This window comes from Geotrypetes seraphini, chromosome 3, assembly GCF_902459505.1.
Source record: "Geotrypetes seraphini chromosome 3, aGeoSer1.1, whole genome shotgun sequence".
In the NCBI taxonomy this organism is placed as follows: domain Eukaryota; kingdom Metazoa; phylum Chordata; class Amphibia; order Gymnophiona; family Dermophiidae; genus Geotrypetes; species Geotrypetes seraphini.
The window spans coordinates 345102078-345130055 of record NC_047086.1 but is presented as its reverse complement, the minus strand read 5'-3'; the positions used below and the strand labels follow the sequence as shown (position 1 = coordinate 345130055).

Sequence of the window (27978 nt, the reverse complement as noted above, 5' to 3'; positions counted from 1 at the left end):
TCTTCGTTTCTTCCAGCAAGGTTCCTCCGTGGGTATCCTCTACCTTGGTGTCAGATGTTTATTGTCCTCTGCTCTGTGTGTCTTCCTCATTTCCGTGCTCCTGTTCTTCCACTCTCCTGTAGGCATCCTCGATGAACCTCTCGAGCTCCCTGACCTGTTCCTCGATGTACCTCTCTCGCATGGGGTCTTCGGCTGTCTGGAAGGGGGCTTCGGAGATGTAGAGTCCCTCCAGTTCCTGGATCCTGAGCTTCAGTTGACTAACTTCTCTCTTCAAGCTCTCCATTTCCTGACATCGTCCGCACACATATGACTGTAGACTACACCCACATAGATAGAAGTTCCATCTTCTCTTTTCAGAGCAATCCATATCGCTTCTTCCTCTCCCCAGGTCCCTTGCATTTCGGTCACTTGGATATTGATCTTTACATAGAGAGCTACTCCTCCACCTTTTTGACCATCTCTGTCCTTCCTAAAAAGATTATATCCCGGTATGTTTGCATCCCATCCATGTGATTCACTGAACCATGTCTCTGTGACAGCGACAATATCTAGATCTGCCTCTAACATCAGGACTTGCAGATCATGAACTTTGTTGCTTAGACTGCGAGCATTTGTGGTCATCGCTTTCCAGCTATTTTTCAGCGATAATCTCCTTTCTCGTATGAATTTTTGTTTCGTTTCACTTTACGTTGCAATACTAAGAAATGAGTTGCTGATATTGCTTATGTTGCAGTCTTTACTACTATCACATCTTTTCTTTTGCCGGGGGTGGTCTCTATAATTGTCCTTCGTACATACACCACCCCCACCTTCTAGTTTAAATGCCTAGAAAAATATTGTCTAAATTTCTCTGCAAGGTTTCTTTTTCCTGCTATAGTAATATGTAGCCCATCAGTGCAATATAGCTTCTTGTCCTTCCATGTACAGTGGTGCCTCGCATAACGGCCGCCTCGCACAGCGGACGCTGCGCACAACGAACTTTATGTCTTGATCCGTATAACGTACTTCGTTTCACACAACGAAGTCGCCCGAGGCTGCATCCTTCCGCGCAGGCACTGCGCTTAACTGCCCTCTCTCCGCCTGGCTCCCTGTGCAGTGGCAGACCGTCGGCTCGCAGGGGCCCGGCGCCTACTGCTGATGCGTTGGGGGGGGCGGAGCTACTCTCGCCGCTTCCCCGATGCTAGAAAAAAAAAAATGTGTGGGATCGGGAAGTGATGCATGTTAGCAGATGGCTACAATGGAGCCCGATCCAAAAAACATGAGGTTGAACGCCGGGTTGTGAACCAGTTAGCTGCAGCCTGGGGACCAAAGACAGCCTATGAGCCTCTGGGGCTAGAATCAAAGAAAGCCCCAACACTGCGACTGGAAATTGTGGACAAAGACAGTAAAGGCAGGAAACTGAACATCCAGACCCCTTTACAACCTGAGAATTTGAGCTTCTTGGACAAGGGAGAGAGAAACAGCAAAGTTGTCCTTGATTTCTGAGCTCATAATTTGATTTCATAATAAAATATTCTCCCTTCCCTCCCATTCATACAAAAAAAAAAAAAATAAACAGTTAATTCCCAGTTTTTGCCGCTGAGACTCTGCCCTCTCTCACTGTATACAGTCGTCCTTTTAAGATAAACTCAATATTTTTTATATATCATGGCTTCTAAAAAAAGCAGGAAGGTGATTTCTGTTGAAATTAAACGGGAAATAATTAGAAGGAGTGAATGTGGGGTAAAACAGTGTGACCTCGTCAAAGAGTTTGGCCTCAGCAAATCCACCATTTTCACCATTTTGACAAATAAGGATGCAATCAAATCAGCCAACGTAGCCAAAGGAGTATCAAAACTATTTCATGAAAAACATAGGTCTTCAATCCACGAGGAAATGGAGAGGCTATTAGCAATTTGGATTAAGGACAGGCAGGTGAAAGGTGATGTAACAACCCAAGATATTATCTGTCACAAAGCCAAGAGAATTTATGACGATCTAAAGAAAAACGTCCCTGGAAGTAGCAGCAGTCAAGCTAATGAAGAAGAATTCAAAGCCAGCAGGGGGTGGTTTTTTAGATTTAAGAAAAGGTGTGGAATCCACAGCGTTACTATGCATGGTGAGGCTGGCAGTGCTGACAAGAAAGAAGCGGAAAAGTTCTCTATTAACTTTCAAAAATGTATTAAGGATGAAGGATACTGCCCACAACAAGTGTTCAATGCCGATGAAACGGGTCTTTTCTGGAAAAGAATGCCGAGCAGAACCTTCATTACAAAAGAGGAGAAGAAATTGCCAGGACACAAAGCCATGAAGGACAGACTTACCCTTATGTTTTCGTCTAATGCCAGCGGAGACCTCAAGATCAAACCTCTATTGGTTTATCACTCTGAAAATCCAAGAATTTTCAAGAAAAATAACGTTATTAAGTCCAAACTGCCCGTCCATTGGAAGTCCAATCAAAAAGCCTGGGTGACCCAAGTTATCTTCAACGAATGGATTCTGGAAATCTTTGCTCCTGCCGTGAAGAAATTCTTGCTGGAAAAAGAACTGCCGCTCAAAGCCCTTCTGATACTTGACAATGCCCCTGCTCACCCAAAAGACCTAGAGGAAATATTGCAGGAAAATTATCCTTTTATCAAGGTGCAGTATTTGCCACCAAACACCACATCCATTATTCAGCCAATGGATCAGCAAGTTATTGCGAACTTTAAAAAACTCTACACTAGAGCCCTCTTTAATAAGGTGTTTGAAGAATGCGAGTTTGGTGGAGACAATATGACTGTCCGAAAGTTTTGGAAGGAGAAATTTGATGTCCTTATGGCAATACGACTTATACAGAAGGCCTGGGAAGAAGTGTCACAAAGGACCCTAATGTCTGCTTGGAAGATGCTTGTGCCTTCGTGGACCCAGGAAGAAGCAGTAGTTGATGACACAGAAGTGGTGAAGGACATCATCACAGTGGCCCAAAGGTTGGAATTAGAGGTAGAGGAAGAGGATGTAGAGGAGCTTATTGAGGAACACGAAGAAGAGCTGACAACTGAAGAGCTCCAAGCACTTCTGGTCCAGCAACAGGACAATGCTCAAAGGGAAGCGTCATCTGATGACGAGGAGCAACAATCAAACAATCAACCAATCCCAAGTGCTGACATCAAGAACATCCTGGTCAAATGGAAAGCAGTTCAGGAGTTTACCAATGCCCACTATCCTGATTCAGCTGAAGCAAACAGGATCAACGATCTTTACTCCGATACTCTTGTCCGTTATTTCCGGCAGATGTTGGAGAAAAGAGAAAAACAAACGACTTTGGACAGGTTTTTCATGAAACCATTGGCCAAAAAGCAGAAAATGGATGAAGATGTGCAAGATTCGGTAGACTCTACTTAGTCTGTCTTTAAATTTAAAAAATGTGTGTTGTTTTAAAAAACAATTATGTTGTTAGATGTATCTAAATAAAAATAATAACCAAAAATTTATCTTTTTTTATGTCATCTTAGCATATTTTATGCTACAGAACGAATTATTTTTTTTAACATGTATTGTTATGGGAAAACGCGTTTCACATAACAAACTTTTCGCATAACAAACTTGCTCCTGGAACCAATTAAGTTCGTTGTGTGAGGCACCACTGTATTTCCCCATCCTCCTATGTACCTGAAGCCTTCTTGATGACACCAGGCTTTGAGCCATCTATTAAAGTCCTCTGTGTTTTTCACTCTTTGCTCTCCCAAGGCCAAGGTCACCAAATCAGGTGACTGAGCTCTTCCAGCCTAAATAGTGGATCACTGGGGATCCACTTCCTCCTCTGGTCTACCTCCTGAAGCAAGCCCTTGAGATCCTCTTCCTCTAGTTCCCACCTCTCCTCTAAAAACAGTAATACAATCAGTTGCAGGTTTGATCCCATACTCTGCTACCTAGATCTCTTAGGTTCATGGACCAGGACACCAGAGGCCCCTACATGGCCAGGATAGTACACTCTACACTAAGGAATTGACCTCCTGCCAGAGCCTGACAAACACAGTTAGAAATGACCTAGATTAACCATGGCCCTTGGACACCTCCTGCTCCTTTCCTCATCATTGCTGCCTCCTTAAGGTAGGAATATACCCATCCCTCCATGTCACAGACTATACAGTATGTTCCTCAGGCTGCACCACTGGGCTGGGAGTTGGAGTTCAGTGTGAGGAACCACACCACTACCATGATCCCCCTTCTGGAAGCATTCTGGGATCACCTGTGGGACAAGCATGGTACTGCCCATTGCATAAAGCGCAGTAGAAGCTGGTGATACAATTTAGTCGCTGGCTCCCAGAGGCCCTAAATCTTTTCCTACCCAGCATCCCTACTTTGCTGATGCAGGAAGAACTAGCTCTGGTCCCCCCCCCCCAAATCCTGGGCATGCACCCTCTGACAACTCGCTGAGGAAGAGATTCCAAGCCTGCTGCCCTGATAGGTTAATGCCTGCAAAATGGCCCAAGACACATTCTCTGCATACATACCAGTTTGTGTCTGTCTGCTTCAGTTTATTCTTCCTAGTCTTTTTTTTCCAATTATTTTTATTCCCAACAGCCAGAGTAATAAATCCTATGTCATATTTTTAAAATATGTACTACTGTTTGGGCACACCAAGGTGGGGATATGGGCCTCATCCCCTTTCTCCACTGGCAAGGTCCCACAAAGACCTCCACCAGCAAGCCTTGCTGAGTGAAAGTCCTTAGGCTAAGGCTCAGGGGTGCAGTATGTTGGACTCTTCCAGGCTCAACTGGGATAAGGACTATGGTACAAACTCCAGAAGCAACACCAAGAAATTTTACCAAAATGGATACAGGCTGTAGATTGTGCCCCAGGAGGCCTAAGCAAAAGGAAAACTACTCCACCATTTCAGCCTGTACCATCTGCTGGAGGTAGAAAAACGATGAAAGGCTGCAGATTGTACAATGTTTATTAAAATTTGATATCCCACTGAAGCTTACGACAGTTCTCAGCGGCTAACAGCTAAAATAAATACATGAAAAGGAAAGGAACTCCATAAAATACAGGAAAGAGCTATTCAATCACACACACACAAAAAAAATCTCAACATATGTCTCCATTTAAACCATCATAATAAAACTGGAAGTATCCATTTGCTCCAACTACATCTGCTGTTAGGGCAACACAACACAACACATCAGTCTGGACTGGTGCAGTAGGATGAAAAGAAAGCAAGGATTTCAAAAGCCATAACCAGAACCAACCATCCATGCGTTCTTTATAAAACTTACCACTTAAAAAGCCCATGTACAGGACTGTTATGAAAAGAAAATCACATACCTCATTTGATCTAACATCTAAACAAATTTATTAGCAGGCAACACACTTTCTGTTCATTGTAACAGAGATGAAAATACCGTATTTTTTAATTCCATAAGATGCACCTGACCATAAGACGCACCATAGATTTAGAGGAGGAATACAAGAAAAAAACCATTCTGAACCAAATTCCCCCTGCCAGGCTCTGCACCCTGTGCCCCCTCCCTGCCAGGCTCTGTACCTTGTCCCCCCTCTGGTGATCTAGTGGTAGGCAGGGACAGGGCACAGGGCAGGCAGGCCTAGTGACAGGCAGGCAGGTCCCATACCCCCCATGTACCCCCAGTACCTTAAATCATCCCCATACCCCCATGTAACTCCACAGTACCACAGTACCTTAAATCATCCCCCTTACTCCATACCCTTTTAAATACCCCCCCCCGTACCTTTTAAATCATACCCCCCAGGAACCTTTATTTATTTATTTTTTAAACCCGTACCTTTTAAAATTCTTCCTTCCCTCCCTCAACGGCTCCATACTATTTCCAGGCAGCAGTCGCACAAGTCAGGTGCACGGAGGTCAGGTGCGAGCTTTCCGCGTTCCCTCCTGGCCCTGTGCTGTTTTCTGAATGGCTGCTGGCAGTTCTCGCGAGAGTGCAGAAAGCTTGGTCCTGACCTCCTTGCTCCTGACTCGTGTGCCTGCTGCCTGGAAATAGTATGGAGTCATCAAGGGAGGGAAGGACAAATTTGAAAAGGTACACAGGTGTTTAAAAAAAAAAAAAAAAGGTACAGGAGGGGTATGATTAAGAAAGTACAGGGCCACCAGGCTACTTGAAAAAGGAAGGCGGTGTCGGCAGCAGGTGGGGTGTTTGCTTTAAAAAGGTGGTCCTGCAACAGCGGGCGGGCAGTGTTCAGAAAGGTAGTGCGGCTGCGTGGGGGAGGGATTTGTGCAACTATACGGGGGGGATACAAATTTTGTATCTTCGCTTCATAAGAGGCACCAAGATTTCCACTCACTTTTGGGTGGATAAAAGTGCATCTTATGGAGCAAAAAATACGGTAATTGAAAAACACAGCATATTGTTATTTGAAAGAAACTGATAGCTGATCACTTTCTAGAGCAATTGCAACAGTCAAAGCATGCTCATGACGTTTCCAAAAGTGTAAAGCATTTTTGCTCAGTGGAAAGTTTATTTCCCTTACCTGTGTACATAATGTAACTGATGTACAGAATCAATTGCCAACACCATTTCAGTCAAATAAAATCGAGCCATATCTTCAGGTAACCTGTCCTCAAACTTACTGAGCAGTGTCAGTAGGTCTCCACCAACATAGTAATCCATAACCAGGTACTAGGAGAAAAGAAAGGATCTGTTCATAGAAAATGCTTAAAAAAATTCAAGGATCTTCTGTAGGTCACAGCAGAAGGATATTTTATTTCCACCAGTGTATATCCCACACATTAAGTTATTAGAACAAGGCATAGAAAATGCATCATAAATCTGTAGCTATGTCAAGTACTACTTCTATTATTTTAGGCACTGGTAACTTTATGACTGTCTCCAAATGAAGTGTGTTATTTCTTCTAGCATGCAAGGATCTGGTGACTCTTAGCTATAAAGAACTTGAAACATTAACATCGACTGCACTCATTTCTTCAAATTTAGTCCGCTTAACTGAAAAAGGTACTGCTGATTAAGCACTAATTAACATCGACTGCACTCATTTCTTCAAATTTAGTCCGCTTAACTGAAAAAGGTACTGCTGATTAAGCACTATTTTTCAATATATTACCTTTATGTATGTATGCGGTGTGTGTACACACGTATATTTCTGTCACCTAGTAAATTTTGTGTTCGGTATTCTATTCTCTTCAAATTTTCTGGAGATATCAGAAATTTGAGGACTGACAAGTGTGTTTTTCCCCGATCCACATATGTAAGGATCATAAATGAATACGCATGCACACAAAGGTAGCATTTAATTCTTGTCTCTGGAATTCAGATTTTTATTTGACTGCAACTATCTTATTCAGTTCATCCTATTGGTTTTTATATCCTGGCTTATTGGCCACTTTTTCTATATTAATGCTTATAATTTTTTTTTTTTTTTTAAATAATCCTTGTGCTTTTTCCTTGTATTGTTTCTCTCAAATATTTTTCTATTTAAAAAAATAAAGAAAAATGAATCACAAACATACCCAGTCAATCCTTCTGTAAATATCACACAGTTCAAAACCAACACAAAAATATGGAACATAGTCATGGTCCAGGGATGGGCGGGGGGAGGAGGGGTTGGGTACGGTAGGGGCGGTGTGAATGGTTTGCCTGTTGACACGGAAGTTGGGTGAGTGTTGGGTGCTTGCTATGCGGACTGGGGTGTATGGTATGCTGTTTGATTGCCTCTGTTGGTGGGACATTGTGCCTTCATAAAAATGGATGAATGCACACATCACAGAGTCAGTTATTTTGCTTAATGTTAGATTTTTTGATGAAAATAAAATAATATCGCAAACCTTGGGAGTAAAGGATACCCAGGCACATCATACCAGTGACTATCTTCAGAAGTTAGTGGAGGATGATCTAGATTTTGAAATTAAAAAGGAACAGATTCTATGTATTGTGATAGATAATGCTTCTATGCTTCTAATATGTTGAGCACAATTGAGAAAATGAAGAAAGTAGATTAAGAAATTGACACACAGATATTAGAGGAAGACAGTTCTGCAAGTATTGGAGACAGTGAAAGCGAAAAGAATAGTGACATTTTGGACAATATTGTTGAAGAAGCATCTAAGCGTACTACTATTCAAAATATGCGTTGTGCTGTTCATACTCTGCAACTTGCAATAAGAGATGGATTGAAAGATCGTCATGCAACTACTCTAATTGGCAAATTGAGGCAAGTAACTGTTGAAGCCAGAGCCCCTAAAATAGATACCATTTTGAAAAGACGTGCAAGAAAAGGAGCTATTTTGGATCAAACAACACACTGGGGAAGCACTTATTTGATGGTAAAGCGTTTGCTTGAATTAAGACTTCCCTGAAGAACTGGACAATGAAAATATTTTATTAACCTAAAGCCAGCAAGCATAAGTAAAAGCACTGGAAAATCTACTTTCTAACCCCTTTACTGTCACCAAGAGTTTGCAATCTGAAGATTTAATACCTGGTAAATTCTTCTTGAAATGGAAGAGCTTGATATATTGCCTGAACAAAAGTGATATATTAACAAAAGTTAATAGCTGATGTCATTGTATCTTCAATTAAGAAAAGAGAGAATCTCTTACTGGATAATCAAATCTTGTTAGCTGAATGAGCCAAATGTTGAGCGATGACCAGACTGAAGGGATTACTACCTGAAACACTACCACAGGATGAAGCTATAAGCACTGGTAATTCAGGATCATCCTCTTCAAATGAAGAATTAGACTTTGATTCCTATTTGAGCAAAATGGAACTTTCAACAGTAAAGCGACGTCGCATATGCGTGAAATATAAACAACCCAAAAATGTCTAAATAAAGAGATTCCAGCAGGAATTTTTTTGAAAAGAAGCAGAAAAGTATGATTGCTCATCGAAACTGACTAGAAGAAACCATCCTTGTTTATCCCGAGATTATTAGTGATGTGGCTAGAACCATAACAGCAATGCCACCCACCCAAGTCAGTGTTGAAAGACTATTTTCAGCTCTAAAAATAATCAAGTCAGATTTAAAAGCTTCTTTGAAAGAGGATATGGCAGAAGCAATTCTGTTTCTTAGAAAAACACTACATTGAGTTAATTTTGGATTGCCTTTAACAGCTAGTCTACTCTACAACTATATTCCAAGTTTAATATATAAACTGTTTTAGGTTTTCCAGCTTATGTTTTTGTTCATGTAGTTAAGTTTTGTTTTAAAACTACCAAAGAATGTGGTTTATATTTTTAAACTGGTAAAGTTCCTGTTCCTGAATTTTATGCATGCTATGCTACTACTTTATAGCCACTTGATAAAAACAATAAAACAAAACCTTGTTTTCATTTTTTTGTCTTTTGTTTAAACTGGCCAATACAGTAGAGCATCAGTTTCCTAGCCAGTAGTTCTGTGGTTAAATGGTATGTATGTTCTTTGCTGAATCTAGACATCAAAATTCTGTCCAAAATCTTAGCTGATAGATTAGCGACCCTTCTCCCCGATGTGATTGCATCCACCCAAGTCGGCTTTGTACAGGGTAGACAAGCAGTACACAACGTACGTAAAGCATTGATAGCCTTAGCGCACACGCAATTCCATCACACTCCTATGCTTCTACTCAGTTTGGATGCGGCACAGGCGTTCGAGCAGGTCAATTGGATGTACCTCTTTGAAGTGTTAAATTGTATGGGGATATCTGGCTGGTTCGCCTCGGCATTACACACTTTATATTCCACTCCAACAGCAAGACTACTTGTCAGTGACATTATTACTGACCCAATACCTATTGAGAGGGGAACTCAACAGGGCTGTCCCCTGTCACCCCTCTTATTTCTATTGTACATCGAACCCTTTCTTCGCACAGTGTCTCAGGACCCCGACATAGTGGGTGTGGACTTCAGGACTCATTCACTCAAAGTGTTGGCCTTTGCAGATGACCTATTATTTTTGCTAACTGACCCCGCTCACTCTGTTCGATATTTATTGCAAGCGCTTGATGAATTCAACTTTTATTCGGGATTTACGTTGAACTACCAGAAATCTATGGCCCTAGCTAGCCCCCTGACACTACAACAGACCTGGAGCGGTCACTTCCCATTTACGTGGGCTCAGACTTCAATTCGCTATTTGGGGGTACAGATCCCCCGAGACCTTACGACCCTGTACACCAGCAATATCACCCCATTGCTTCAAGACACCTCACAACATCTACAGAATTGGTCCACTTTTCCCTTATCGGTGGCGGGCCGGGTAGCCCTTTTTAATTTGGTGCTCTTTCCCAAATGGTTATATCATTTTCAGGTTTTACCTCTGCTGTTGCCCCATGCCCATAACATTCGCTTAACGAAAGAGCTACAGCGTTTTCTATGGGGTGGTAAGCGACCACGTATGCCCTTGCTACGGATGTGTCTGCCCAGGGATAGGGGGGGCTATGGTTTATTAAATGTACGTTGGTATGCTATGGCTTGTCAGATGAGACATATTAATGATTGGTTTAGAGGCACATCTGATTTTTCTACTACACCACTGGAGTTATCTTTGCTGGCTCCGTTCCATGTGAGCTATTTTCTACATGTGGCGGATCTGAGGATGCATCCTTTGGTGTCTCACTACCCCATTTTTACGCCGGCCAGAAGGACATGGAGATGGGTCTGTAAAACAGCCAAATTGTCTTCTAGGGTGTCTTTATATTTGCCTATACTGGGCAATGGAGCTTTCCAGCTGGGCATGCAAAATGCCACCTTTCTTAAGTGGCAAGCACAAGGTCTACAATATCTTTTTCACCTGTTTTCGGAGGAAGGGAGCCTGGTCACATTTGCCGAGCTGCAACGGACTTTTGACCTACAGGCTAATGATCTCTTCGCCTATTACCAGATCCGTCACTATGTTCGGACCCTCCCAGTGGCTGCCCTTACTGAAGTCAGCAGGGAGGCACTTTCGGAACTCTTCAGCCTTTCAGCCCAACAGAGGATTCCTCTACGATTTCATATTGTGGGGATCTGGGATTGCCAACCAAGTACGAATCTTGATATATTAGCGACAGCGTGGGCTGAGGACTTGCATTGCCAGTTGACTGCTCAACAGTTACAACGGGTCCTGAAGAACATTCAGAAGGTGTCACCCAATATTACTCACTGGGAAATGCAATTGAAAATTGTTCTTAGACTTTACATTCCACCAGAACGTGCAGCCCGGATGGGGATTACTGCGTCGCATTCTTGCCCGAAATGCAATCAGGCTCACACATCTTTGAGTCACATGTTTTGGGCCTGCCCCGCAATCCAACAGTTTTGGAGACATCTTGGCCTATATACCACATCGCTTTGGGGAAGGCGATGGCTTCCGCAACCGAGGGCGTTATTTGGATTTTATAATATAGCCTCACCCAAACCCAGGGGAATGTCAGCATTTATCTCCAGAGCCCTTTTGATGGGGAAAAAAGCCATCCTCACCAACTGGCTCTCCCATGATCCCACATCATATGCACAATGGAGATCCCTAATGATAGTGCACGCAACACTGGAGAGACGCATGGTGGGAGACTTGACTCTTGGCCCGGGTCGCAAATTTTGTCAGGTGTGGGAGCACTTCTGGCAGGACCTCACACCGCGTGCTCGCAGTAGACTTTTGAATCTTTAAGATTTTATTCCCACACTCAGCTGTTGGACCGGCCATGGATTCTTGGGGAGGGGAGGGGAACTGATTATATTGTTGAAAATGTTATTTCCTGAATGGTACTACTGTTTGTATTTGCTTCTTACTGCTGGAATAATAAAAATCATTTAAACATAAATGGCGGGTATGTTGCCTTCCTTCAATCAATGTGTAAAATACATTAGCGTATTAAATACAGAGGAGTCGTGGGTACCAGAAACTGAGTTGGAGTCGAAGGATTTATTTACTGACTCCACAGCCCTGGTGACATATATAAAATTGGGCCCACTGAATATAGTAAATGAAGCAGCAGAATGTCATACAGAAAGGATAAGAAGCATTGGTGTCAGATTGCATAAGAGAACTTATATATGCAAGAACTCAAGGTTGACAAATCCTAAAACAACTAGACAGACCATTTTAATCCCTCATTTACTATGCTATTGTGGTATAATTCTCAATAATTTAAAAACAAATAAATCTATAAATGTACTTAGAATGTCTTCAAAAAGCCAATTAAATTTTAAGAGGTACCTTGATATCCTTGACTAAACTTGAATCTATTCAAAATTGATTTTATCCACTAGATAATTCCAAACTATTTTTAAATCCATTTGCTCTTGTATTTTCCTTTTGCCTTTCAATTTACAATCTTTTTCTAACAATTTAAGTAAAATTAGTAGAATTAAGTTCATTCAGAAGTTAAACTAAAGTGTTTTGTGTGTTTCCCATTAGTTACCAGCAAACAACAGCAAAAAACAGCATGTGATTATACCAAATGATCAATGAAAAATGTATAGCACACCAAACAATGAAGTTGGAAAAGTGAAGGAGAATGGGACATAAGATGACCGATGAGATTTGGTGATTTAACTTTGCCTCTCTCATGAAGCTTCATATACTGTGCCGTGATGCACTCAGGTCCTGTGGGAAGGAGAATGAGCATATGTTGTGTGGCAATATGACCTCTGCTAGCTCACAAGTCATCCTGAATAATTCACCCTTAAAAAGTACGTACCTTCCATTCCAGCCTTCTGAGACTTAAAGCACATAATTAACCAAGGAAGGAGAGCATATTTGTAACAGGAGGCCAAAAATAGAAAAACAATAAGGCATGCCTTCTTCAAACTCATATATCAAGCATAATAAAAACAGGACAATGTACAGACAGAAATCCGAAAATGAAGAATCGGCAGTTTTCATTTATTAAGCTATCCTGACCAGTTCTGTCAGGAAACACCTGAAAACCAGTTGCCAACAAAAAAGGTCTATAATTCTGCCATTTTCTGAAATAATATTTTGACTGCTGACGGACATGCTTAAAATAACTTTTTTGGCCCTGTGAAGAAAATCAATGCAGGATAAATCAGTATGTGGGAAAACAGCCAGGGAATATTGTACTTCATATTGAAGCACTCCTTTTAACAAAATCCAGTGCTTGCCATACAGTTTATACTGCATACAGTTTGCAAGCCTGCATGATAAATATAGCGCAAATCCAAAACTCTGGATGCTGGAAATCCAGACCATCTGAGAATCCGGACTCTCCATCCCAAATTTTTTCATATGTACGCAGGCACATCTTTCTCTATGGCTTCCTTCTCCTATCCAACGTCTCTCTCTGTCTTTCCCTATAACTTATCTCTTTTTGCTGCTGTTCTCAGCCTCCTAAATGCAGTTGTAAATAAGGGTTATCAGACGTCAAAGAAAACCCAGACATATCCTCTTTTTCAGACTGTCCGGGTGCCCGGATGTTTTTTAAAAAAATGGTGGAGTCTGTCCAGGTTTAGACAGCTCTTCCGACTCCCCCACCTCTTCCTCAGGTGGGCTACTGTAATTGAATCTTCGGGAAGCCGGCAGTAGCAACGAAGAGAGTCTGCCGCCACTGGCCTGCCCTGGAAGCTGCGTCTCTGCAAGTTCCACCTACATGGGAACAGGAAGTTGCTGCAGAGAGGCAGCTTCCGGGGCAGGCCGGCAGCAGCAGGCTCTCTTTGTTGCTACTGCCAGCTGCCCAAAGATTCAGTTACAGCAGCCAACCCGAGTAAGAGGTAGGTGGAGGGGTTGGGAGCTAGAGAAACGGCATGGAGGAAGGAAGGGAGGGAGGGGGCTGGAGAAACAGCATGAAGGTAGGGAGGGGGCTAGAGAAACAGCATGAAGGAAGGGAGAGGGCTGGAGAAACAGCATGAAGGAAGGGAAGGAGAGAGGATAGAAAAACAGCATGAAGGGAAGAAAGAGGGCTGGAGCAACAGCACAAAGGGAGGGAAGAAGGCTGGAGAAACAGCATAGAGGGAAGGAGGAAGAAGCATTATAGAAAGGAGAAAAGAGCATGGAGTAGGGTAGTGTTGGATGGGAGGGGGGAGACAGAAACAGTAGGAAAGTTGGAAGGAGAGAGGGGGGCACCAGGTTGGAGGTTGGAAGGGGAGAGAGAAGAGAGAAAGAACTTGAAGGTGCGAAGAGCTCACCTAAAATTGGGAGTTTGCAGTTTCTCAGTGTACAAAAGTCCAGTGCATTGAGAAGCAGCAAACTCTTATGCTAACAGCTACAATATCCAGCAAAAACACACTTAGAACCTATAAATCAAGCTTGTCAAGCTATTACAGAACTGAAAGCGATCAAACAACAACCCTGTCTATGAAGAAACAGCAATTCAATAATTATCACACTGAGATCTAGAATACCAATACATCATCACCTCCTAAGGGGAAAACAGCATAAGTTGCACTGCTACCAAAACAGATTCTCAACAAATACAGAATAAGTAACTAAAAATTAAAAATATAAATATGCAGACAAAATCTGAATCCCAGGAAGACAAACCTTCTATGCAGTAGAATACAGGAAAAATAGAAAACAAAATGCATTTCCTCTGTACTGTGTAAAATATGAGAAGAGATTCACATTCTCAAAGGTTACAAATTCTACTTACACTCCAGAACAAAATCAAAATGGCTTTGTATCTATTCTTTTTATCTGAACATTGATTATACATTTCTTTCAAATTCAATAAGACTATCAGTAGCATACCTAATATATTTGATGCCTGGGGGGGGTCAATCATTTTTAACACACACACCCCTTTTATATGAAAAAAAATATTTTTAGTAATAATCCATGAGTCACACAGCAAGGGTGTAACTAGGAAAATACAGCATCTTAAAACACTGCAGTGAGCACTAGAACATCAATACATCAACTGTAAAACTAAACAAGTCAGATTAGTACAGATTGATCCTGTACAGTCAATGCCAACAGAAAACCAGGTCTTTTTCATTCACCCTCGTCCAGAATGGAATAAGTAATCACAAACTAAAATTAGAAATATGTAGACAAAAGTTAAACTGAATCGCCAAGAAGCCAGACTCTACATACAGTGCAACACCACACAAACAGTGATGCATGCCCCCTAATACTGTGAAAATATAAAGATAGCAGATGTAAATTTGAAGGAAAATAAATGGCAAATAAGGGAAAGGAATTAAGACTTGTATACCTCCTTTTTGTAGTTATACAACCACACTCAAAGCAGTTTACATACAGGTACCAATTAGAATTTCCCTTTATGTCCCGGTGGGCTCACAATCAATCACCACTTTACAAATTAACAGACAGAAATAAAACAAAAGATGGAAAATAATGCCATTGGACTAGTACATTTTTCAGTTAGCTTTCAGATACCAAAACCACCTTCTTCAGGTCAGTACAGTATACTGCGGTTATGGTATTCCGTCCTGACCTGAGGAAGGGGATTTGGGGCTCTGAAAGTTAGTCAAAAATATATTAAAATTAGTCTAATAAAAAGATCTCCTTATTTCCATTTTCAATTTATACATGTTTACTCTTGTTGTCTCTAGTTTTTACTTTCCTCGTTCTCTTCACTCTCTTCCTTCCATCCAGCATCTGCTCTCTATCACTTCCCCTTCCATATGGTATCTGCTCTCTTTATCCCTTCCATAAACTGTCTACTCTCTCCCCTTCCATCCAGCCTGTGCCCTCTCTCTCATTTTTACATGATTCATTCCAGCTTCACCCCTCTGTTCATTTTTCTTTCTCCTTCTCTCGCCTCCTCCCATACTCTGGCATATGTCTCCTAATCTTCCTTCCTTCCTTCCCCCATCCCTTGGTGTGGCATCTGTCTCCTTCTCTTCCTCCTCCCCATCCAATCCTTCTCCTCTTTCCTCCCTCTAGGTCTGGTATCTCTATCTTCTCTTCCATCTCTCCTACCCCATCTTATGGTCTTGCCTCTCTCTTTCCCTCCCCTTCCCCAATTGTTGCATCTGTCTTCTTCCCCTCCATATATCCTCCCACCCCCATACACTGGCATCTCTCTCTTCATCCCTCCCCTCTCCTGTGGTCTGGCATCTCTCTTCTCTTCTTCTTTTCTTCCCTGCCCCTACCCCATGATCTGGCATCCCTGTCTCCTTCCATCTCTCCCTCTCTTCTCCATGCTCTGGCATCTCTCTCCTCTGCTTCCCTTTCCTCCACCCACCCCCCCAATGGTCTGGCATCTTTTTCTCCTCATTCTTCCCTTTTCTTTTCCAGCTCCTGCCAAATGATCTGGCATCTGTCTCCTTCCCTTCCATCTTTTTCATCTTCGCTGCTTCCCTCTCTTCTCCATGGCCTGGCATTTCTCTCTCATCTCCCCTTCCCTGGTAGTCCTTTCTTCCAATCTGGTGGATTTCTCCATCCCCTCCCTTCAACTGTATGCGACATTTCTCATACCTCTCTCTCTCTGCTGCTTGTAAGATTCAGACCACCAGTAGCGTTAAAGAGCTAATCGTGCTGCCTCTGGTGGACCTGGAAGCTTTCTCTCTGCTTCAGAGGCAGGTTGTTGCAGCAAAGGGAAAGCTTCCGGGGCCACCGACGGCAGTGTGATCAGATCATTAACACTACCGGTGGCCAGAAACTTACAGGCTTCAGAGCAGCAGAAACACTTCCGAGTAACTTGCTTTCAGAAAAAAAACTGAGGGGCAAAAGCAGCTCCCTGGGAAGGAGATGGAGTTCAAAAGATGATTGACAGCATTCTGCAAGCAATATGCGGATTCAGATGCAAAACCCTAGCGTACAGGACCACTAGACACATTGCACTAGAATATGTCTATCCATTTTTTGAAATGTCTGTATGCAAATGTCATTAGCCTAAGAAAAAAAAGATGGGAGAATTAGAATATATTGCACTAAATGAAAAGATAGATGATAATAGGCATCTCCGAGACCTGGTGGAAGGAAGATAACCAATGAGACACTGTCAAACTGGGGTACAAACTATATCGCAATGATTGGGTGGATCGAATTGGTGGAGGTGTAGTGTTATATGTTAAGGAGGGCTTTGAATCAAATGGACTAAAAATTCTACAGGAACCAAAACATACACCTTATAAACCCTATAGTAGAAATTCCATGTCTTAAAGAGAAAAGGATGGTGATAGGAGCATATTGCCCTGACCAGGATGAACAGATAGATGTTGAAATGTTATCAGAAATTAGGGAGGCTAACAAACAGGGTAACACAGAAATAGATAATTTCAACTACCCTGATATTGACTCATAACATCAGGGCTTGTTAGGGAGATAAAATTCCTTGATAAAATAAAGGTCTACTTTCTGGAGCAGCTGGTTCAGGAACCGACAAGAGGCGAAGCAATTCTAGATCTAGTTCTCAGTGTAGCGCATGAATTGGTCCTGAAAGTTATGGTGCCGGGGTCGCTTGGTAACAGTGATCATAACATGATCAGATTTTATATAATCCCTGGAGTAAGTTCACACAGGAAATCCATAACAATAGCATTTAACTTTAAAAAAGACGACTATGATATCATGAGGAGAATGGTAAAAAGAAACTTAGAGGAGCAACTTCAAAAGTCTAAAATTTACATCAAGCATGGAGCTTATTCAAAAATACCATCCTGGAAGCCCGGACTAGACTATTATAAAGATCAAAATGACAGAAGCATGGATTAATGAGACAAAGCCAACATGGATTTAGTCAAGGGAAATCTTGCCTCACCAATCTATTACATTTGTTTGAAGGGCTGAATGAACATGTGGATAAAGGTGAGCTGGTTGATACTGTATACTTGGATTTTCAAAAGGCATTTGACAAAGTACCTCATGAAGGACTTTTGAGGAAATTATAGTCATGGGATAGGAGGTAAAGTCCTATTAGAGGATTAAGAACTGACTGAAAGATAGAAAACAGAGAACAGTTTTAAATGGTCAATATTCTCAATGGAGAAGAGCAAATAGTGGGATTCCCCAGGGGTCTGTGCTGGGACCACTGCTTTTTAACATATGTATCAATGATGTAGAGATGGGAATAACTAGCAAGATAATTAAATTTGTTAATGACACAAAGTTTGTGCAAAGTTGACAAATCACAAGAGGACTATGAAAAATTGTAAGAGGACTTTATGAGACTGGGCATCAAAAAAGGCAGATGACATTTAATATGAGCAAATGCAAAGTGATACATGTAGGAAAGAAGAACCCTAACTATAGCTTTATGATGCAGGGTTCCATGTTAGAAGTCACCGCCGAAGAAAAGGATCTGGGTGTCATCATTGAGTATATGTTGAAACCCTTAATTCAATGTGTGGCGGCTAAGAAAGCAAATACAGGAAAGGAATAGAAAACAAAAATGAAAATGTTATAATGCCTTTGTATCACACTATGGTACTGCCACACCAGGAATACAGGTGCAATCACTGTTGCCATTTCTCAAAAAAAGAAATAGAGGAATTAAAAAAGGTTCAGAGAAGGGCAACAAAAATGAATGAAGGGATGGAATGACTTTCTTATGCGGAAAGGCTAACGCAGCTAGGGCTCTTCAACTTGGAGAAGAGACGGCTCGGGGTGATATGATAGAGGTCTATAAACTGCTGAATGGAGTGGAAAGGGTAGATGTGAATTGTTTGTTTACTCTTTCCAAAAATACTAGGACTAGGGAGTATGTAATAAAGCTACTAAGTACAGTCAAAGCGAGCCTCAGAAACCTGCAACAAACTACTAAATAGTAGATTTAAAACAAACTGAAGAAAATATTTCTTTAATCAATGTGTAATTAAACCCTCGAACTTATTGCCATAGAATGTGGTGAAAACAGTTAGCTTAGAAGGGTTTAAAAAAGATTTTGATAAATTTCCTAAAATTAAAGTCCATAAGTCATTATGGCTTGGGGAAATAAGCTTCTGTATAGCACCTATTAACATCAGTCTCTTTTGATAATGAGAGCATTCAATATATTAATTAGATAGTGGAACAACTCTTCCTTGTTCCACTTTCCATTCTCATTCATTTACTTTATATCATATTAGCACTGCTTTTAATGACCCTCAGAAACACCACCTGAGACTCATATCATTCATTGTCTTAGGTTTTAAGTGCTGTCTCCTCATCGGGGCATACTACCTAAGCAGTGCTTGCTCATTCTATGCTTTAATAAATAGATAAATAAATAAATAGTTCGGCTCTGGGTAATATTAAAGTGACTAGTGACTTATCTTATGTGGTCATCCTTCAGGGATAGCTTGGCCGACATGTTTCACCAAACGTTTTTTTCAAGGCTGTACTTCCTTTAACACGAATCCACACTACTCCTTGGGATCTTGCCAGGTACTTGTGACCTGTGTTGGGCGCTACTGGAAAAATGATACTAGGCCTGATGGACCTTCTTGTCTGTCCCAGTATGGCAACTCTTACATTCTTTTTTTTTTAATATTTAGATATTTATTGAAAATACTTTGTATGTTACAAATGACAGTCAATACACAGCATTCATTATCAATTGCGCCCCATCAACTGGATAGGTGCAAAAATACAAACATTTGAACCCCTCATTTTGTTTTTTGTTTTTTATAACAACAACATAATCCTGCCCCCTGCAATAATCTCAAGACACATTCCATTATTCTCATGCAAACCCAAGTGTTTCCCCTTAACTCCATTTCCCCTTCCACAGTTTCCCCCGTATCCCCCCCCTCCCAGTCCCCATATGTCTGGCAGACAACAAAACACGCAAGTTCGAGAGATCTCCTAGAGTGCCCGCAATATTCCTTCCAATCTATTCCATGTACATAAATACGGTATGTATATATGTCTCCTCTTTGCCAATGCTATTTCCATCTTACCAATTGATAACAATCGATTTACCCATGCAGTCTGTGATGGAGCTGCAGCGTTCTTCCAATGGTTGGCAATAAGACATTTCGCTGCTGCCAGACCCCATCTCAAAATTTTTGTTTGCCATGGTTTTTCTCTGTTATTATGTAGCCCCAAGAGACAGCTCTGAGGGGATATCTCCACACATTCACCCAAACATCCAGATAGTGTGTTAGTCACCGATAACCAAAATGGTTGAATGATCCTACATTCCCACCAAGTATGCATAAAGGTCCCCTCATGCAGACCACATCTCCAACAGAGTGCGGATGTGCCAGGGAACATTTTATGTAGTCGATCTGGAGTGTAGTACCATCTTGTTAAAACTTTATAAGCATTCTCCTGTAGTAGTGCACAGGAAGAGGCTTTATAGGTTTCCCTACAAATCGTTTCCCAATCTTTAACAGACATACGTATATCCAAGTCTCTCTCCCATTGTTTTCGGTACAGGAAAGTGGTTTGTGAGCAGCCCCTCCTGTACTGATAAATCACGGATAATGGTTTTGGAACTTTCTGAAGTAATAACCATAGATTTTCTATCGGTTCTTTATCTAAGTAAAATCTAGATCCCCAACCCTGCGCCACCATAAAGTGTCTTATTTGCAAATATGCATAATAGTCATCCTCTGTAATGTCGTATTTTTGCTGGATAGTGGTAAATGACATGATCCCATCCTCCCCCAGTAGATCTCTAAATTTTTTGATCCCTTTTTGAGACCACCGATAAAAGGCTCGGTTGTCTCGGCCTGCTGGAAATAATGATTCAGTGCTTATATTTGCCATAGAAGAGACCCTGGCCCCTCCACCCATCTGTTTACGCATTTGGATCCATAAGCGCGCCAAATGCTGCACAAAGGGGTTTGATATGCTCTGGACCCATCTACTCTGCGACCCGGAGGACCACTGCCTGTTTTTCAGAGGTTCCTCAGTGCTATATAACTGTTCCAATTGTATCCCACTTTTATATTCCCCTATTTCCCAGTCTAGCACTAATTTCAACTGTGCCGCTTGATAATACCACAACAAATTGGGTAATCCCCTCCCACCTACCTCCCTGGGTGCCCACAACAAGGATTGTGAGAGTCGTGGAGATTTACGTTGCCAAACAAAATTGCGTATTTCCTTTCCCAGTCTCTTTAACTCTCCCAGAGGGACCGCCAAAGGCAAAGTCTGGAATAGAAATAACAGCCTGGGTAACACATTCATTTTAATGATCGCTATCCTGCCCCACCAGGACACCCAAAGACTGTGCCACCTTTGTAAATCAGTTCTAATTTTGCGATAGATTGGCAAGTAATTCTTTTCATAAAGTTGTTGAAGATTCGACGGGATATAGATCCCCAGGTACCTGATTCCTTTCTCAGCCCATTTAAAGGGGAATTCATCTCGTATCGCGTTTACCTCGCTCTGTGTCAGAGTCAGGTTCAAAATTTCAGTTTTCTCCAGATTTACTTTGAATCCTGAAATCTTCCCATAATTCTCGAATGTCTGTAAGAGATGGGGTATGGATATCTCAGGTTTTCCCACATACAAGAGGATATCATCTGCAAACATCGCTATTCTGTGTTCTACTTCCCCAATAACAATCCCTACCAGAGATGTGTGACTTCTTATGGCCAACGCCAAGGGCTCAAGCGACACTGCAAACAGTAGTGGGGAGAGCGGACATCCCTGTCGAGTTCCCCTAAGGATAGGAAAAAAGTCCGTGTACGATTGATTTATCCGTAAACAGGCCCTAGGTGCAGCATAAAGGGCCCGAACCCACTTTCCAAACATGCCTCCCAGTCCCATCCTATCCATCACATCCCAAAGAAACCCCCAAATAACCCTATCAAATGCTTTCTCAGCATCCACTGATATCAAAACTGCTTTATCTTGGCCCCTGCCTGCTTCCCATAATATGTTTAAAGTTCTTCTAATATTATCGCTCACCTGTCTCCTCTGGATAAATCCCGCCTGATCTTGATGTATCAGTTTTGGTAGTACCTTTCCCAATCTTTGTGCTAGAACCTTAGCCAGGATCTTTGCATCTTGGTTCAATAGTGATATGGGTCTATATGATCCACATAGCAAAGGATCTCGCCCTGGCTTGGGTAACACAACCACCCCTGCCTCTCCCATTGTAGACGGTAACCCACCTCCCTCAGATAGCCCATTAGCCACTCTTACCAAAAGGGGTCCCAGTTGTTCCGAGAATTGTTTATAATATAGACTAGTGTACCCGTCTAGTCCCGGTGATTTTCCATTCTTCAACCCGTTTATCACCCCTGTGATCTCAGTAAGTTGAATCGGTTCCCTTAAATAACTCTTATCCTCATCTGATAATTCGGGTAGCTGTAGTGAGTCCAGAAAGGCAGTCTGTTTTCCCTTGTCCCAATTCTCCGGTTGTCCATATAGCCCTGTATAGAAAGCTAGGAATTCTTTTTGTATCTCTGAGTCCGTCACCCTCACCGCCCCACTTACTCCTTTCTTAATTCTCGTTATGGTGCTCCGATTTTGTTTAATCTGTATATACCTAGCCAGTTGCGCGCTAGCTTTGTTACTATGTTCATAGATATTTAATTGAAATCTTTCGCGCGCTCGTTCTGTCTCTTCTACTTGAAGTTGATACAAGGCGTCCCTGATCCTTTGCAATTTGGCCAGTATGTGGGGTTCCCCCTTACTCTGATGTTGCAATTCCAATTTTGTTAACTGGGTCCTTAAATCTAGGAAGGCTCGGGCTCTCTGCTTTTTAAACCTAGCCCCCCATTTAATAAATTCTCCCCTAACTACCGCTTTTAGCGCATCCCATAGCACAGCATCTGATACCGCCCCAGTGTCATTCAGTATTAAGTATTCATCAATCACCGATTCCACAGCTGATATCACCAGAGGGGAACTCAACAGGGATTCATTAAGTTTCCAATATCTACCTCCACCCGTATCTACCATATCTTCACATTTTAACCACACTGGCGCATGGTCGGATACATGCATCGGTTCTATCTCCGCTGTCCGCAGTCCCCCTGCCTGGTTCCTATGTATCCATACCCCATCCAATCTCGTGTAGACATTCTGTGCATGAGAATAAAACGTATAGGATCTCTGGGTCCCATGCAACAATCGCCATCCATCTACGAGGCCAAGAGATCCCATTAACGCCCGAAGTGCTGCAGCTGGCTTTTGATGTGATCTACGCCCTCCCCCAGAATGGTCTACCCCCGGTTCTGGTGGGACGTTAAAGTCTCCCCCCAGGTATATCGCTCCCTTTACAAACCTTCCCAGTTTTCCTCTCAATTTGTGATAATAGGTCTCTTGGCCCGCATTAGGCCCATAAACATTGATAATGGTCAAAGGTCGGCCCTGTAGAACCCCTTGAATTGCCAAACACCTGCCCTCTTCATCCCGATATTCCTTTTCCACCTGTAGGCCTAGGCCCTTTCTCACCATAATTGCCAAGCCCCCCGCCCTTTTTGATCCTCCCTCGCCCTGATGGGTCCAGAGCATATCAAACTTCGGCCTCTGAATCAAAGACACATCCCGTGGTCTCAAGTGCGTCTCTTGGAGAAGACAAATATCCCATTTCATCCTATAGAGTTCCCGGAACACTATGCTTCTTTTACCCGGGCTATTAAGCCCATTTACATTCCATGATCCTATGACCAACCCCGGGTCCTTCCCCAGAGACCTCCCAGCCTTCATATTTCCCCGTCCGTCAGAATCCATACCCCCATCTTTACCCCTCCCCCCACCCCCCCTCCAGTTAGCTGATTCACCTATTTTCGAATCAGCCATATTGAGAAGTGAGTCACACCAATAAGGCCCATTAATACCCCTCATTCTCTGCTTAACCCCATCACGCACATTGTCATACTCACATTCATCCGCAGAAAAACCATACGCTCGTTAAGTACCTCAGTCACATCCAGATATATAGATAAACACAATTATCAACATGGTACCACTGCCCACATCAGTGGATCAACTTTGTCCACCATTACTCTCCCATCAGTGCTCATCCAATGGGACAGCAATGAGCACAGAGTAGGACAGTAAGGAGCACAGAGGCAACTCTTAACAAAGATGCCCCCCTCTCCCCCAGTCCATTGAATACCAAGTGTAAATGTCTATGTAGCGGTCCAAACTCCGCCTCAGGTAGCTGATGTCGATGGTCGGACTTCTTCAGCAATGCTCAGAGAGTCCCCTTCCCCCGTTCCCAGCAGCAAGTCCTTTCGATTTCCTTCCGAAAAGTCAGACGGTCGCCTGCATCCAAATTCTTTCAGTGCTATCCATGCATCCGGTACTGTGTCCACCTTCCTGTGTGTCCCATTTATGGTGAATTGTAATCCAAAGGGGAAGAGCCACCGATATCTGTATCCTTCAGCTCGCAATAGTTGAGTGATTTCTCGAAAGGCTCTGCGCTTCTGTAGCGTTGCAAGGGCCAGGTCTTGATACACCCCTATTTTCAACCCCTGCCATACAAAGTCAGGGCGGCGTCGTGCTGCTTGTAAGATTTTCTCTTTCAGTTGAAAATCACTGAAACAAGCTATTATATCTCGATTGCCTGGTCCCTTCAATTGTCCCAGACTTCTATGCACTCTCTGCAGTTCAATCATGGGTGTTTCCTTGGATCCCTCGTCTGCAAGTAGCATTTTGCAGTAGTCAATCACCACTTCCCGTGCATCTTTATATCTCTCCAAGTCTGGAACCCCCTTGAAGCGCAGATTATTCCTCCTGGAACGATTTTCCAGGTCTTCCACCTGTTTCTTTAAGTCCTCTAATTGCGCTACCGCTGAATCTACTGCTGTTGTATTTTCCTCCATCGACGTCTCCACATGGCCTAGCGTTCCCTCCGCCACAAGAAGTCTGTTGTTTAGTTCGCTCACCTCTGCCCGTAGCTCCCCCAGCGCCGCTTTGACATCCGTCCGCAGCCCCACCATTTCTGCCTTCAAATCTCTGAACCATGATTCAATTTTCCCCTCTATATGATGTTCCGTGTCCGAGGCATTATTGTGGGGACTTTCAGACAGTAAAGTTACTTTCGGTTCCGCCATCTTGGGCGACGCCTTCGGGGAGCTGGGAGCTTGCGATCGGGTTTTTACCGTCTTGGCGCTCGTAAATTGAAATTTCTCCAATCTCCTCCGACTCGCCATATAATCCGCGCTGCTGGTTCTCAGCGGGTGTCGCGCTCCGCGTCCCGGGAAGCAGTTTATAGTTCTGAAACCGCGAGCCCCATCAGAGCTCCGAAATTAAGCGGCCATCTACCGGGGTGACGTCACTTCCTCCAACTCTTACATTCTTAACAGGTATAGTGTGCTCACAACTTTTCTTTTCTTTTCCATTATTATATCTTCGCATATAGGGCCTCTTTCAAGCCAAATAGCAAGGGCTATTGTAGTGAATGCACCAAAGCCATTAGGGATTGAATGGGCTTTACTGTATTTGCCACGCGGCATTCACTACCAAGACTTGATAAAATAGGACCTTAATACAATAAACAAAATGAAGGAGTCCTACCAGCCTAGAGTAATCAGTGTCATCCTCGTTCCTCCTCGATGCCCCAAGAGGCTTCCAAGGGTTCTGGTGTGCCTCTTAGGGCATGCCCTTTAGCTTCACAACGCAAGCAAGGCCTCTTTTTATGTAGATCTTTCGACACCCTAAAATGACATCAGACCCTGCCACAGGGGTGGGAGGCACACTCGATCCAGAACAGGCTGATGGAAAAAAATAGCCCCAGCACTTTGGCACCTGGTAGATCACTACTAGCTCCTCCTCCTCCTCTTCTAGTAAGCTGCCAAATGTGGTGCCCTAAAATGATGTTACACAACCACAGGGGAGTGAGGGGATACCCAGGACAAGTTGATGGAAAAAAACTGTTCCCAGCACTCTCGCGCCTGCTAGGTCATTCCAAGCTTCTCCTCCTCCCTATAACAGTGTTTCTTTTCTACTGTTGTGGTATCCCCCCCCACCACCACCACCTATACATTTATTCCTTAGATGTAATTGATAATATCCCCATCATATATCATTTTTCCCGCCTTTCCACTAGCACATATATACTAAGGGCACTTGTAGAAAAATGCATATGTCAAAAAGATATATGTATGGAATATATGAGGTAAATAACGGATACCCACGATTAACTGCATTAAACTTACATTTATTTTCTAGAGTGCCCTCTGTGAAGATGATTCTTGAAATGTTGATTTAAGAATATAAAATGTGCCAATTTGGAACAAACCAAAGGGTCATCAAGCCAGCATCCTGTTTCAGACAGTGGCAAATATAGGTCACCAGTGAGTTTGCCCAGTAGAAGACAGAGCTATCATGCATACATATACTTTACAGAAATCAATCAACAAAACCAAAATTATAAATCTGCAACATAACAAAATAATGATCCTTACTAAATAGTGCTCATCCTGGAAAGCATAGTGCAATGCTGTAATCCACTGATTATCTCCATTCACTAGAACATCCCTTTCTTCTCGGAAGCAGGCTGTCTGTAGAGAACAAATCAGTACTGCCGTTAGAAAACATATAATAATGGAATAAATTTACCCAAAACTTTAGAAAATGCTCTAAACCAGAGGTTCCCAACCCTGTCCTGGAGGACCACCAGCCAGTCAGGTTTTCAGGATAGCCTTAATGAATATGCATGGAGAAGATTTGCATACCTATCAACTCCATTATATGCAAATCTCTCTCATGCATATTCATTAGGGTATCCCAAAAACCTGACTGGCTGGTGGTCCTCCAGGACAGGGTTGGGAACCACTGTTCTAAACCATTGGTAAGATGCAGACAATAAGTACCCTGTATTGGACTATATGTCATTTTATTCATATACTGTACTACTATTCTACTATTCTAATTGTAAAGTTCTGAACAACAGTCAGTATAACACAATACAACAATAAGTTTAAACAGTAATTAATAAAAAGCACTATTATATACACAAGATATAACTTTATAACAGGCTTCCTAACATGGCTGATATAGCACAGTTACTTACTGTTAACAGGTGTTATCCAGGGACAGCAGGCAGATATTCTCACATATGGGTGATGTCACCCACAGAGCCTGGTTTGGACAGTGAACTGTCACTTTAAATTTTTTTAAAGTGCTTGCGACTATCCGCACCGTGCAAGCGTGACTGCCTTCCTGCCCGTAGAGGCTCGAGGTACTTCAGTTCCGTAAGCAAGCTAAGAAGCCAACCAGGGGAGGAGGGTGGGATGTGAGAATATCTGCCTGCTGTCCTTGGATAACATCTGTTACGGTAAGTAACTGTGCTTTATCCTAGGACAAGCAGGCAGCATATTCTCACATATGGGACTTCATAGCTTACTACAATGGGATTGAGGGAGAGTTGGCCATTAAGAGAATAAATTTTGTAACACTTTTTTGCCATCCTATCTGGAATAGGATTCTAGACAGTAATGAGAGATGAACTGAGGACCAAGTAGCTGCTTTGCAGATTTCATCAATGGGAGTGAAACGCAATAATACAACTGAAGCTGCCATAGCTCGGACCTTATGTGCTGTTACATGACCCCCGAGTTGCAGAAGCACTTGACTTTCAAGTTTGTGGCTGAAGCCATCAAGTCTATCATTGGCCTGCCCCAACAATGCACAATGAGACGAAACACTCTCTATGAGAGAAACCACTCTCCCAGGTCCAATGAGCACCCCAGCCTGAAAAACTGGCATTGGTCATGAGAGTAATCCACTCCGTGATCTGAAGAGGCATGCCCAGTATCAGAGCTTTTCCCCGAATCCACCAGCATAGGCTGCTCCATGCTGGTTCTGTCCAGGGAAGGGACGTCTGAAGGGGATAATGCTGAGGGGACCACCGAGATAGGAGAATCTTGCAGAGGCCGCATGTACATCCTGGCCCAGGGCACAACCTTCAAGGAGTCCGCCATGGACTCCAATACTTGAAGGTAATGCTAAGCAGTGGGGTTCGGAAGCACTAAGGGATCCGTGACCTGTTTCTAGAGCCTCTTGCCAAAAAGCATTTGTTCCTTAAAAGTGAGTTTGCTTAGGATCGTCTTAGAGGCCGAATCTCCAGCCCAGTAGCAGATCCAAAGCGTTCTGCAAGCTAATACTGCATAAGCTGAGACTTTGTCCAGAACCCTTATAAGGTCATAAAAGTTATCTGCCACCTAATCCCCACCTCGAGCACTAGCTTGGGGGCAGGCGTCCTCTTCTGCTGAAGGATCCTGATACAATCTCGTATGGCAAGCACAT

At 42.7% G+C, this 27978-nt stretch overlaps 1 protein-coding gene across 2 annotated transcripts in view; it reads right to left on the bottom strand.

Annotated features, from left to right (window-relative positions):
• The window catches only part of CDC42BPA (CDC42 binding protein kinase alpha), a 488866-nt gene that overhangs the window by 304478 nt on the left and 156410 nt on the right, over window positions 1-27978 (bottom strand). For both annotated transcript variants that reach the window (XM_033938547.1, XM_033938546.1), the window contains exons 4-5: window positions 26136-26231; window positions 6469-6617 (exon numbers count right to left, since the gene is read on the bottom strand). In XM_033938547.1, coding sequence (XP_033794438.1) covers window positions 6469-6617; window positions 26136-26231 — 245 coding nt within the window. The remainder of the gene's footprint in view (window positions 1-6468; window positions 6618-26135; window positions 26232-27978) is intronic.